A 14646-nucleotide genomic window follows, 5' to 3' on the forward strand; every position below is an offset into this window, starting at 1 on the left:
CTAAGCTGGAAGTATTGTGGACGGCAGGATGGACGGGCAGAGGCAACTCATTGAGCAGCATCTGTCTTTGTATTTCAGTTTTGGGAGCAAAGAGGGAGGCGGTAAAGAACTATAAATTAGGTGTTACTGGTTGTGTTAAATCTCCTTGTCAGTCTCTGGATCTGCCCTCAAAAGGGCAATAGTTGTCTTCCAATGTGCCTTTATTTGAATACAATTCTGTGTAGTGCTAGAAAATCAGTCCATCGATCAAAGCAATTATGTGCAGATAAAGATGGCAGGAGTTACAGGAAGTAGATTTTAAACGTTTCTGTTTTTTTTCTTAACAGGACAAAAACTTTGAGTCTGTTCCCAGGATTAAGAAGAGTACTGGAATTCCACGAAGTTTCATGATGGAAGTGCAGGATCCTAATACTAAGGGTGCCATGCTCACCAACACAGGGAAATACGCTATTCCTACTATAGATGCGTAAGTAATAAGAGATCTTTGCAAAACATTTAAATCAGTATGAAAACTGCCGGAAAAACTGAAATTGGCGATCTAGAGTGGTTAGATGGTTAACAATAAATTGACTGGCAATGGAATTTTTCCTTATCCTATCATTCTAATATTCTGTTTTTGTTTATTGATTAATAATACTTAGGAACTGTACATCTGCGGTTATAGGTTATAGAATCCTGTATCAATTCACGTTTCATCTTTCATCTTAGCTGAATTTCTTTTTTGAGGAACTTAGCAAATTATAGCAGTGATAGCTAAGGACTACTAAAAGATAATTAAGTAGAAACGCATCTTCATGTTAGACGGTTCATAAATGTAAATTTTCCTTGCATAGAATCTCACACTCACTTGGCATGCAGGTGGGGTGGGCCCTCAAAGGATCTTTGTGGCTAGAGGAGGGGAGAGGGTTTCAGCTTAGGAAAAACGCCAGAATTGAAACCGCCTAGGAATCTTGGTCTTAAAGAAGAGGATGCACTCCCTCAGATCTTTGATTTGCAATTCTGTCCTTAGCTCAGTCTTTGGAGCAGTGTGCATGTTTGCTGATTACAAAAAGCAATAGATACAGTGAGTAACTGAAAATGCATTGCCCAAAGTCCCTATTTTGGTTTACTTTATGGTTGTGATACTTGATTAATTCACTTTCATTTCTCTATTTCAAGTGTTTAGACTTCGTGAAAGTAGAATTTTCTGGTCAGTGACAGGATCATCACAAAACAGTTAATAAATTAATCACTTATTAATGATTTATAAATGATGATCAATAATAATCATGTCAGTGCCCAGAAAGCACTTTCATACTACTCTGTGTAGAAGTTAATCTCTGTTTTAAGTGCTGTTGCACCTTTTGCGTTCGTTTGCTCTGAAAGTTTGAATTTTTCACTGATAGATAAACTGCTGTCTCACTGCCATCCTCACTCCGCGAAGTTCACTAATATAACATTTTTTATCCAATTAAAATGCAATTTTAGAATTCATGCTTCTATTAATCAAGATCACGTGAAGTGTTAATACCACTTTACAAGGCCTTGGTAAGGCCACACCTGGAATACTGCATCCAGTTTTGGTCACCACGATGTAAAAAAGATGTTGAGACTCTAGAAAGAGTACAGAGAAGAGCAACAAAGATGATTAGGGGACTGGAGGCTAAAGCATATAAGGAACGGTTGCTGGAATTGGGAATGTCTAGTTCAGTGGTTCTCAACCTGTGGGTCGGGACCCCATTTGGGGTAGAACGACCATTTCATGGGGGTCGCCAAACAAGGCTGTCCGCCATTTTTTTCCCCTTTTCTTTGGCCATGCCCCTGGTACCCGGTGATGTATAAGTGGCTGGGGGTCACCACAACATGGGCAACTATATTATGGGGTTGCGGCATTAGAAAGGTTGAGAACCACTGGTCTAGTTAATGAAGAGAAGGACGAGGGGGACATGATAGCAGCCTTCCAGTATCTCAGAGGCTGCCCCAAAGAAGAGGGAGTCAAGCTATTCTCCAAAGCACCTGAAGTACAAAGACAATAAGCAACGGATGGAAACTAATCAAGGAGAGAAGCAACCTAGAACAAAGGAGAAACTTCCTGATGGAACAATTAACCAGAGAAACAACCTGCCTCCAGAAGCTGTGAATGCTCCAACACTGGAAGTCTTTAAGAAGAGACTGGACGGCCATTTGTCCGAAATGGGATAGGGTTTCCTGCCTGAGCAGGGGGTTGGACTAGATGACCTCCAAAGTCCCTTCCCACTTTACTACTACTACTACTATTATTATTATCGATCATCGCACAGTCAGCCAGATGTTCAGACTGGATTTGGCATTTTGTCTACCTATCGAGTCCTTACCCAGGACCTGGGATAGGCAGATGTGGATGTTTGATGGTATTACAGATATCGTCGCAGGATGGAAGCAGTTCCTAATAAGGCCGCCTTTTGCAATTGACTAATAGCAATTTGTCAATGCCAATGGTGTTCAAGTGGTGCTCCAGTTGTTTTGGGATTGCACCCAAGGAGCCTATGACTATTGGTACTACCCTTGCTTGCTTTTGCCACAGTCTTTCTATTTCTATTTGTAGGTCTTTGTATTTTGTTATCTTCTCCAGTTCTAACAAAATACAAAGACCTACAAATTATTATTATTATTATTATTATTATTATTATTATTATTATTATTATTATTATTATTATTATTATTTGGCCATATTGTGTACAGGAGGGAAGAAAACTGTTGGGACGGGTCTTTCAACTTTTCACATGCTTCATGCTACATTTGCTTCCACAAAGGCAAAAAAAGATTTCATGGAAGGGTTTTTGTTTTTCCCAGCGAGGCTTATGCCATCGGGAAGAAAGAGAAGCCACCGTTCTTGCCAGAGGAACCGTCTTCTTCCTCAGAGGAAGATGACCCCATTCCAGATGAATTGTTGTGTCTGATCTGCAAGGACATAATGACGGATGCCGTAGTGATTCCTTGTTGCGGAAACAGCTACTGTGATGAATGTGAGTTTGTGAGCTGCCCAGTCATCGTGGCAAGGGGGCAGAGCGGGGATTCTCGGTGTATCACGTGTACGGACCTGTGTTTGCACAGAGCAGTGTTCTTGAACTGAGCAGCAGAGAGCCTATCCATGTTACCTGGATCCCCTGGTAGCTTCATGAATGATTTTCCATACAGATTATGCACTATTGGACTTTTTAATTCTTTCCAATCCATCAGAATGTTGGAAATAACGTTATTTAAAGATGGTGGGATATAGCTACAAAAACTGGAAGGAAATAGAGCAAATTTGGTTTGGAGGAACAAGCCAGCAGAGAAAAGATGGAGTTTAAAAAATGGCTGGATCAGAATGAAGACTGCTGAGGGGGGAAAAAACCATTATAGAAAAACCCCTGTATGAGAACGGATTAGACCCATGGTGGCGAACCTATGGCACGGGTGCCAGAGGCGGCACTCAGAGGCCTCTCTGTGGGCACGCGCGCCGTCGCCCCAGTCCTAGGCCTTCAGCTGGGTTTTATAAAATCTTTTCGCTTTAGGCCTCCGCCGTCTTGTGAAAAAAAAAGGTTCAATCAATCAATTTCAACTTCTCGCAGGAAAAAAAAAGATCTCGCAAAGTTGGAATTGATTGATTGAACTTTTTAGTCCCACCCAGTCTGCCGCTACTACCACAGCCACGCCTGCCCAATAGGCCATGCCCACCTAATTGGCCACACCCAGCCAATGGATCACGCCCACCCGGCACTCAAGGATACATAAGTGGGTTTTGGGTTGCAGTTTGGGCACTTGGTCTCTAAAAGGTTCGCCATCACTTGATTAGACCATTGCTCAGAATATTGCTGAATATTCCATTCTATTTATTTTGTATTAACAAAATACAAAACCCCAAAATAATACACATGTTCCATTCTAAGCCCCTCCCGTCTGTGTCTTCCTTGTGCGCATTCATACGCAAGACAGGGAGATGGAGTACAAGAGGAGGGAAATTCCTTGCCAATATCACACTGGTAAATTGATATGACTCTTATGAAAAAATATTCTGACTTGGGCTGCCTGGAAGTCTGTTCAGAAGCTTCTGTCGGTACAGAATACAGCAGCCCATGTGTTGGCATATAAAATCTGATCGATCAGAGTTACATCTCTTCTTCAGCCTCCGCACTGGCTTCCTATAGGTTTCCAGGAACAATTCAAAAACCTTTTGGCTCCATGTAGAAGTGGCATCCTAAGTTGTGAAGGCATGCTGGTTATGTGCAGATAGACAGAGCTATTCCAACCTCCCTGCTCAGTGCAGGAGTCTGCCAAACCGTCCCCAGTCGATGGCCATCACCCAAGAAATTCCCCTCCAATAGTCATCCTGAATTTCAGCCCCTCGGCCTGAGTGAAAAAATAGATCTGCCCTCTTATACAAGTAACAGGCTTTTAGATATCACATTTTCTCTTGCTCAGTTCCTTCAGCCTGAGATGTTGGTTCCAGATTCTTTATTATCCTGATAGATTTTCTCCAAATCTGTTCCAAATTTTTCATAGCTCTCTTAAACTGTGATGCCCTGGATATATGACCGTAGGTTTCCAAGTTCTCACTGTGATGCGGCACTTTAAATTTAGCCCCATTGGTGACTGTTAAAAGTTCTGTGTAACGGTATTACATTTATTCATCTATGCATAAGGTAGCATGCTCTGGTTATAATATTCTGTGCACTTAAAATGGAATTTTCAAATCATTTACAGGTATCCGAACATCCTTGCTAGAATCAGAGGAACATACCTGTCCAACTTGTCATCAAACAGATGTTTCTCCTGATAATTTAATTGCCAACAAATTTTTACGCCAGGTAACTACCTATATTATTCTCTCCGAAGGTACCTGCCCTGCTGTTTTAATTGCTTTACATTATTCTGAGTGAGAGAAATTTTGCTGAACATTTGGAGGGGAAATGATCAGATTAATCTGGTTGATTAGTCTGTGATTTGACAGAATTATCCAGGTGTTTCTCTTCCTCCTGTAACAAGACCAAATGAATGTTAAGCTTCTGTACAAAGCTGGGAAACCTATTCTGCTGGTTATCTACTAGAGTAGATAGGTGAATACGTAGTCTATTTGGATCATACATTACTCCTAATTAGTGTTAATCTTGGTAGACAGTCTTTTGCTTAGCCTGTTGTGCAAATTCAGTCTGGTTGGACAGTTTAACGTATTGTGTGGAAACCCAGAAAACTCATTTATTAACCAAAAGACATAGGTAATGCAGATGCAGTCCTTGTCTCTGAAACCCAGCCTGTATATAGTGCAGCAAATGACCATGGTGAAAGATACGTCATGCTGTTGTTTCAAACAGTTTTGATTCCGTGTTTGTTTTTCTTTCTTTAGGCTGTAAATAACTTCAAAAATGAAACAGGCTACACTAAAAGGCTTCGCAAGCAGGCCCCCCCACCAAGACCAGCAGTTCAGCGGAATATGCCTTCTGTGCCCAGGCCAACAGGCTCCAGGCAACAGGATCCCCTTATCCTCCCAGTCACTTCTGCTCAGGTTCATGCCTCTGCATCTCCCCCCTTATCTCTGCCTCCTGGTCAAGCTCCCCCTGCAACAAGCATGTTGGCCGTGAACCAGTCTGCCTCCACCTCCATCAGTGATGTGCCTACAGCAATGTCTCTAGCAATTCATGCTGAGAAGCCCGGAGGACCTTTCCGGTAAGTCGGTTTCTGTGTTTATCTCCAGCATGTCTGATCCCATACATCAGTGTTTCCCAAACTTGACAATTTTAAGGCATGAGGACTTCAACTCCCAGAATTCCACAGCCAGCGTTGCTGGCTGTGGAATTCTGGGAGTTGAAGTCCTCATGCCTTAAAATTGTTCAAGTTTGGGAAACACTGCCATACATCCTCCTGCATCCTTCAAGGCCTTTCTTGTGCGGTCTTTCATCCAGTGTGAGAATCTTAACTGATCTCATAATCTCCGCAGAGCACACAAAACTATTTTAACATTTCTGCCACTGGAAATGAGATTTCAGATTGGGTTAGGATTATTAAATCCTTGATCAAGAAGTAACCTGACTTCAACTTTTAACCTGTTTCCATTCAATCTTCTGTGCACAATATTGCACAAATGCTTCCATCAATGATTGTGTTTTTGAAGTGCAAAGAATGTTGGAGGAAACTAAATTATGCAAGCTTCAGGAATTGATTCAGTTCCTATATTTGCATCCTGCTCTATCTTTCAAAGACTTGGTAAAAGACTTAATATGAATTCAAGCTGTGCTTAATTCTTGAATCCATGTTGTGTGTAAGTAAAATACTTTTATCAGATTTTGGCTACATTCAAGAAGACCCTTACAATCTGGGGTAAACCAGTTGCCATTAAATTGATGGTCGTTGAAACTGATTTGATCTCCTCCAAATACATTTTGACTATCAGTCCAGAATTCTAAGCCAGCAAGCTGACTAGAATTTTAAAAATTGCAATCTGCACACATCTCTAACTGAAAGGTTGAAAAATACTGAGTCATAAGAACTAGTTGAACAGTTTTGGTTTTGAGAGTCCTCTATATATTTTGTCAGTTGCATAGATTAAACCGTATTTATAAATTTTCTATCTTATTTCAAAACAATTAAGATGGGGAATTAAAATTAAGAAGGCCATGTTGGAGATGGGGAAAAATTACACTTGACATTGGGGAGCATTTGTCTAATAAAAATGAATGTGTTTCCTAAAATGATGTTTTTGTTTCAAACAATACCTATTTTGATAACTAATGCACCATTTAAGTAATGGCAGAAAGATACATCTAGGTTTGTGTTGTATGGCAAAGCCAAGGATTAAATATAAAATCCTCCAAGATATAAAGGAATGAGGATGCTTGGGACTGCCTGATTGGAAATTGTATTTTGCCACCTGTTCCTTGGTTTGGATGAAAGAGTGGACGCCCTGAGACATAATAGAATTTTAGAATTAGAAGGACCAAGCCTGAAGTTTGGATGTAATGGTTTTCTATGGCATGATAATATTAAGGATAATACAGATTTTAAAAATTATATTAGAAGTGCCATGTTGAGAATTTGAAATAGATATAAACCCAAATTGTGCCTGAAAATACTTTTATTGATCTCATCACAAGAAACATTTTATATAAGAAAAAAAGAGGCAAAGAGAGATTGTTAATATAATTTTAGAAACTTACAAATGGACTAAGGGTCGAAATAAATTTTAAATAAGATTTGGGACTTGATTATAAGGAATCCTCCCTCTAGAATAATATTTTGGTTTGAATTCTATAAAATGTGTGAGATTTTAAAATATTGGATACTGGAGGGAACTAAAGATTATAATTAAGGGAAAAGAACACTCAAACTCAACTTACAATTACAGATGACATAAAATACTGTAACATTGGACACATTGAAAGATATTTTTTGAACAATGAACTCAGAAGTTAATTTTAAGAGTGTGCCTCTGTAGGTAGACTTTGTTTAAAGGTATTATAGAAGAGGAACAAGCTTTATATTACTAGATCAAGATTGATTTAAAAATGGCTTTAAAATGGCCAAGAATGATATGAAAAAAGATTTCATAAACTGACTTGATCAGTGGCTAGGTTTTTGAAGTTATACTATCCAATCACATTGTAATCAATACGTTGTGTTAGCCAGCTCTTGTGGTTGTTCATTGGTTCATGTATGTAGAAAATTGGACTAAGTAAATGATAGTTGAGCTTACCTTGTGACACATCTAATATGGCTGCTTTCTGCTCTTCCTCATGGGTGGAAAGTAACTTACTATTTCAAGACAGGATGAGGTTTAGTTCTCTGTGATATTATAAGACTTGTCCACGAGCTACTAAATTAAAAGCTACTAGAAAATGACAAGTTAATGATAGCACAGAGCACCTCCAGTAGGACTTTCCTATCTGTTCATCTTCAAACCTTTTCCTTCTATAAAAAACATTTCAATCTCTTAATGATGATATTTACATTATCTGTCACTTTTCCTGCTGTTTTTCACTTTTATGCATATACCTTAAGAATATATAGTTATTATAGCTTCACCTCTATTGTCAGATGCCTTCCTAGTAATTTATTTAGGTGCTCATTAAATATATTTCCCATTTTTCCTCTAAATGCTTGTAATAATGAAGATAATGTTCTTGCTTCGCAGTTTTATCACCAAATACCCTGTAGTTCCTAACCTGGAAATCATTTGTTTCTTTCCAGGGAGGGTGATGGTCTTGGATCAGCTGCTGCTCTTGTGTCAGCCTCCGATCACCCAAAGCTACATTCCTCTTTATTAATTAACACTGTGCTGGAAGAGAAGGTAAGCTTTATTTCAGAACAGAACTGGCTGGTGTATTTTTCAGCAGCAGCAGCAGCAATCAATCCTCTTCTGTTTCCTTCCCAAAGGGCTATCAGGTTCCTGTGCTTGGACAGCCAGCTTTGGCTGGGCAGCTGAGTTCTCATGGGCATTCAATACCCACTATGGGTAAGTTTGCACAGCTTTGTTCATTCTTGTCAAATGCAAGTAGGGTATCTGCCACCCATATTGAAAGCAACTTCTTCTCCACGTAGGTCAGCCAATGAGAACAAATCCTGTCCGCTCTGCAGCTAGTAGGTCAGGCTGGGAGCCGTAAGTATTCTTTCAGAATATATATATCTCTGTGTGTGTGTGTGTGTGCGTGCATGCATTTGTGTGTGTATATTGTATTAGGCAGCAAGTGTAGAAGATAATCATATTAAATAGTTGTTTGTATATGCATAGGAAGCATCAGTTGCTACTAAAAGGGCTCCAATGTTATGGTAATGAACAACACTTTAAAACTGTCTCTGGACTAAAATGAGCAAGGAAATGTAACACATGTATTCATAGTGTACAGCTGAATGTAAAACTACAAAAGTATCTCAATCATATAAATATTTAGCTAAATGCTAAAAAATCGCATTTATTGGAGGTAAAATGCTATTTTATTAGCTATAAGCAAAACTCAAACCTCTTAACTGTTAATTCTAGTTTAGTTAGCCTTTAAAAACTCACGAGATGGTTCTGGAAAGGGAGTTGAGGTGCAGAGGGCAGTAACTGCATAACCATGGCTGTGGGGAATGGGTAAGAAGCAGAACATAGCCAATGTTTATGAGTATCAAAGAGAAGCCCATTCTGCTTGCACATTGTGGGGAGGGCTCTTTGTCTAAGTCTAGAGAGCTGCAGAGAGAGGACGTGGTTGACCTGTAAGACAGCGTAGGCCGTGACTGCAGAAGCATGCTCTCTCCGTTTCACGTTCCTCCTCTCTTGCAAACAAAAGACAAGTGTGACACTCAGTGACAACATGTTTTTGGGTTTCTTTAGAAGTTCAAACCGAGGACGCCCGCATAGTGACCGTACACAAAGGACTCAGGCCCCAACACTGCCAGCCTCAACACCAGTCTTTGTGCCCGTGCCTCCACCTCCCCTGTATCCTCCTCCTCCCCACGCACTTCCTCTTCCACCGGGGGTACCTCCACCACAGTTTCCTCCTCAGTTTCCACCTGGTCAGCCTCCATCAGCTGGGTACACTGTCCCCCCTCCGGGATACCCCCCGGCTCCAGCAAACATATCAACACCATGGGTACCAACACCAGTACCAACGGCTCACTCAAATACCATCCCAACGACCCAAGCACCTCCTTTATCTAGGGAGGAGTTTTACAGAGAGCAACGGAGACTTAAAGAGGAGTAAGTATTTGGCTCTGGATGAAGTTCCGTTATATTTCATTCTTCTGTTTCAGTAGACGGTTTGGCTGCAGCTGTGCTCAAAATGCGTGTGCTGCGAGCAAACATGACATATAACGTGAGATTTCAGATGTTGGTTTTTCACTACCAGCTTTCAGATCTAAAACCCAGAAACTTGTAATTCTAATAAAATACTATGAAACGTCTTTCAAAAAAAACTATGATTCGCATTTTAGTAATATGTGGCATGCAGACCTTGTTTGAGTTAGTACTCTTAGTGCCTGCTTTATCAGTACAGAATTGCATTGCAGCACAATGTTTTTCTTATTTTAACAGGGAAAAGAAAAAGTCAAAGCTTGATGAGTTTACAAATGATTTTGCTAAAGAACTGATGGAATATAAAAAAATTCAGAAGGAACGCAGGCGTTCTTATTCCCGGTAATTTTTTAAACGTGTCTATCAAAATTTGTTTATTTAGTGCAGCTGCTTTTATGCCACTTAACTTAAAAATAAAACAACACCTAAGTAGTTTATGGAAATAGTTTATAATAAATCATATAATATGTATAATAACAAATCAACATCCTGATTTTAAAAAATCACAATTATATCCTCCTCATCCCATCTCAGTTCCCAAATGTTACATTTTTTTTTTTTTACAACGGTCACACAGTGGGCAGAGAAGTTATTCTTGGCAAGAGCCAATTCCAGGGAATCCATCTGCTGCTGCCGCTGCCATTGCTTCCAAGTCCCCTCCCTTCACCTGCCACTGGAGGGCAGGGGCACGGGAGCACCTGCTTGGCATCCAGAAGAAGGGCAGGCAGCCCTTTTCAGCTGGCCTCGTGACTAGGAGCTGTGGAGGGTTAGCCTCTGGTGGAGCAGAATATTTTTACTTAAGAGGACAGGGTCAGAAGTAGCCGAACGAAGGGACCACCGAGACCTGTAAAGGCTTAAGGCAACCATTTTGGACCTTGTAGCCCCATTCTCTAGTGAACGTGGAGGTGTAATGGATGCTTTCAGTCTTGGCGGGACTTAAGACATCCATGGCATGCCTCAAATGTCCTGTTAAAAGCAAATGCCAAAATAGTCTGAGCATTTCTGCCCTGCCCAGTTGGAGGTGTTCAGGAGGCTACAATGCCCATCTCTGAGCTTGGGCATCTCTAGCACTTGCTTTTTCAAAGTCACATGTAGACCAGGCATTCAGACTACCCTTTACATCATTTTTACCACCCATCTCACCATTGCAACACAATATCAACAGCTTTCTGGCTCAGGCTGGGGAAATGGGTTCCACACTCCACTGGACAGCCAAGAAGTGGCTGTCTTCCTATTTCTGCAACGAGCAGGATGCTTAGGCTGATCCTCTGCAGTTGGTGACGGTGTTGAGAGCAGGCATCTCCATTTGCCTGCCACCCTGTCTTCCTAGCCCTTCCAGCTGATAGCTGGGCAGGCAAGGCAGTACCACCCTGGCCTCCGTGTGCTCCACAGTCATTGCTCAGGGAATAGCTGCTTTGGAAAAGGAGGAGGAAGCAAGCAAAAGAAGTTGCGTGCCCTTCTTGTCCCAAAAGACAAGGGTGCACTCCTGGTGGGCCACTGCTTGCTGCCGCCTGTGGCTGGGGCTAAAACACGGCTGCTGCGTTCTCTGCCAGCAACCTGGACTCTCCTCGCCATTGCCCAGGAGTTGCATCTAGCCCAGCCCCACCTGTCCCCTTCCTAGACACGGGCCCCCTCCCCTGCTAGGAATGCCCAAGGGCTGCTCCTACACTCTTCCCCCAAGCAGGTCTCTTTCCAACACAGCCCTTGGAGGTAGCTGAGGCTTAACTCCCTAATCCCCTTGATTCTGTATTAACGATAGCAGGAAGACACCAATTGGTAATGGCTTATTTTCTGTGGGACAGAAACGGTATTTGCAATCAAATTCTAGCCTGCTTTCTATTAAAAGTAATCTGAGAAATTATAACCCGTGCCAAATTTAAAACAATGTATTACCGTATATGCCGGCGTATTAGGCGACTCGGCGTATAAGACGACCCCCGTCTTTATCGCCGAGCCGCATTCCTAGAACGTCGTCTTATACGCCAGAAACTACCGGTATTTCCGGCGTATAAGACGACTCGGCGTATAAGACGACCCCCGTCTTTGGCGCCAAGTTTAGCGCTTCCGGAAGTCGTCTTATCCGCCGGCACAGGAAGTCGTCTTATCCGCCGGCACATACGGTACTTTCCTTTAAAGCAAACTAGCAGTATCATTTCTTAAGAAGTCCCGCTCAGTTGAGCGGTGTTCCCCCAAACTGCCTTGGGTCCTCTCAGACATTTTTGGCCATTCCTCTGGCCGGCCTGCCCTGTTCTTAGGAACTGAAGCAACAGTTTTCTGTCCTCCAAATGTGCAGTGAGGCGGCTTGAGAGTCCAGCCTTGCAACACAGCTCTAAAGTTCGTAACGGTTCTGCACAGATTAGGAATCCAGTTTGTACAAATGCGCAGGTGTCCTCTCAAACAATGTTGGACACTTTGCAAGTTTGCTAGACAAAACTTTCATCAATTACCTAGCTGATACCCAGCCACAATCTAGGGAACCGCTGGAGTAGATATTTGGTGAACTCCTTCTGAAAAATTCAGAATCCTTTCTAAAAGCTGGAAAAATCCTACGGGTCAAAGTATTATAAACCTGTTTTTGAATTGTATATAGCGACTATCAGAGTATTTTTTAAAAATACTGCAGTATTCTCTCGTCTTTGCGATGCAAGGTAATTTTTACAGAGAGCCAGAAGCTACAATTAAACGTTTCATTTGTGTTCCAGGTCCAAATCGCCGTATAGTGCATCTTCTTACTCCAGAAGTTCTTACACCTACTCTAAGTCAAGATCTGGCTCATCCCGCTCTCGCTCGTACTCTCGGTCCTTCAGCCGCTCCCATTCTCGCTCCTACTCGAGGTCGCCCCCGTACAACCGGAGGGGCAGAGGCAAGAGCCGTAATTACCGCTCCAGGTCAAGATCACACGGATATCACCGATCAAGGTCTAGGTCACCCCCCTACAGAAGGTATCATTCTCGGTCCAGATCGCCAGCGTACAGAGGCCAGTCCCCAAACAAGCGGCCCGGTCCTCAGGGAGAAGGGGAACGGGAGTATTTTGGTCGCTACCGAGAAATCCCGGTTTATGACATGAAGGCATATTATGGGAGATCTGTTGATATGAGAGAGACCTTTGAGAAGGAGCGATACCGTGATTGGGAGACCTACAGAGAATGGTATGAAAAATATTTTAAGGGCTTCCCGGCTGGAGCCCAGCCCAGACCTTTGCTTAACAGAGAGAACTTCTCTCCAGAACGATTTGGCCCTCCTGGACCAAGGAGGGAGAATTCCCCCTACATTCGGGGTCGCAGAGATGATTATCCTGGAGGGCTCGGGCATCGTAACCGAAATCTAGGAGGTGGCTACGCTGAAAAGCTCCCAGGAAGAGAGGGCCACAACATGAAAGATGTGACAAAACTGAAGGACAAAGAAGCCGACAATCCTGCAGGGGATGCGAAAGGGAACAGGCACAAGAAACACCGGAAACGACGGCGGGGAGAAGAAGGGGACGGTTTCCCTAGCGCTGACGTGTTGGAAGGCTCACGGAAGCCTGCTGCTGGCGAAGAGGGCAGACCGGACTCCCTCTTTGTTCCCCCGAGCAGGGATGACGCTACTCCTGTCCGGGACGAGCCGATGGAAGCGGACTCAGTTGCCTTTAAGCCCATCTCTGACAAGGAGAGGAAAGAGAAGCCGAAGGGAAGGGTGGAAAAGACAAAGCAGAAAACCTCCGAGGGGGCCGCCACCACCAAGAAGGAGGTACAAGTCAAACCAGCGAAAGCGGCACCTCAGGAGAAGGCGGAGGCTGACCGTGAAAGATCCCCACGGACTGAACCTCCTGCCAAAAAGGGGAAGGAAGAGTTGCCAAAGGCTGATGGGCCCAAACCTTCCTCCCAGAAGGATGAGAAGCCTCCAAGCGCTCCCCGTAAAGTCCACCCCCGAGGCGCAAAAGAGCACCCAGAGGCCAAGTCCACCAAGGAGGAGAAGGCCAAGAAGGAGCATCCCAAGGAAGCCAAGCAGGAGAAGCCGTCCAGCAAGGAGGAAAAATCCAAGAAACCCGCTGACAAAACCAAATCGGCAGATGCCAAACCTGAAAAGAGGAAGAGAAAAATGGAGGACAAAGTGGACAAGGAGCCTGAAACCACGTCGCTAAAGGCTTCCAAGCAAGAAGTCACAGAACCTAAACCGTTGCCAAAGGGGAAGAGTGACCCGGAAGCAGAGAAAACGGAGAGGACCCCGGAGAAAGAAAAAACTGTTTTACCAGTTGTTCCTGCAAAGAAGATCAAGCTGAACCGAGAAACTGGCAAAAAGATTGCCGGTGCCGAGAGCGTCCCTCCGGTGAAAGAAGCCTCAGCCGAGAAGCCTGAGCCGGTGGTGAGCAAAGCGAAGCAAGAGAAAGGCAAAGGGAAAATGAGGAGAAAAGTGGCGGCAGCCGATGGATCAGGTTCCACGCTGGTCGATTACACCAGGTACGGTAATTTACGAGGAAGGCAGTTGTAGTTCCTACCCTGACTTGTTAACCCCATCCCCAGCCCCTCCGTTAGGCTCCTCAAACCCTTTTGCTAATAGTTCTGAATTTTTCTGATGGGGCTGAATCCCTTCCCTAGTAAATCCTCTTAATTCTGATACCAATTAGTTGTCCATTCCTCCCAACCTCATATAGTCCAGAGAGGACAACAGCCTTTTTTTCACTACTCTCTGGGGCCTTTTTTGGAGGGGGGCGGGTCTGGGGGGTATCTTTCCCTTGTATTCCTGACAAAAAACAATAAGAGTAAAAATTGTATTGGATGACCGGACTTGCCCTGGAGGCAAGGAATGGTTGCCTGGAATTTTGACAGTTTTTTTCTCACAATTGTAAAATGCAGATTTTTAAGGTTAGTTTAGCAAGTCACATTCTGCTTCTCTAGAGTTAG

General features: G+C 43.1%; 1 protein-coding gene across 3 annotated transcripts in view; it reads left to right on the forward strand.

Annotated features, from left to right (window-relative positions):
• RBBP6 (RB binding protein 6, ubiquitin ligase) overlaps nucleotides 1-14646 on the forward strand; it is a 31695-nt gene that overhangs the window by 14864 nt on the left and 2185 nt on the right. Inside the window, exons 7-16 of one of the 3 annotated variants that reach the window (XM_039349690.1) lie at nucleotides 327-466; nucleotides 2812-2984; nucleotides 4705-4808; nucleotides 5345-5664; nucleotides 8182-8281; nucleotides 8368-8446; nucleotides 8533-8590; nucleotides 9305-9670; nucleotides 10004-10105; nucleotides 12466-14202. In XM_039349690.1, coding sequence (XP_039205624.1) covers nucleotides 327-466; nucleotides 2812-2984; nucleotides 4705-4808; nucleotides 5345-5664; nucleotides 8182-8281; nucleotides 8368-8446; nucleotides 8533-8590; nucleotides 9305-9670; nucleotides 10004-10105; nucleotides 12466-14202 — 3179 coding nt within the window. The remainder of the gene's footprint in view (nucleotides 1-326; nucleotides 467-2811; nucleotides 2985-4704; nucleotides 4809-5344; nucleotides 5665-8181; nucleotides 8282-8367; nucleotides 8447-8532; nucleotides 8591-9304; nucleotides 9671-10003; nucleotides 10106-12465; nucleotides 14203-14646) is intronic. The other 2 variants (XM_039349691.1, XM_039349692.1) reach the window with 2 other exon arrangements.

The sequence above is a fragment of the Crotalus tigris genome, unplaced genomic scaffold, assembly GCF_016545835.1.
Source record: "Crotalus tigris isolate CLP2741 ecotype Arizona unplaced genomic scaffold, ASM1654583v1 scf7180000018301.7375997, whole genome shotgun sequence".
Taxonomy (NCBI): domain Eukaryota; kingdom Metazoa; phylum Chordata; class Lepidosauria; order Squamata; family Viperidae; genus Crotalus; species Crotalus tigris.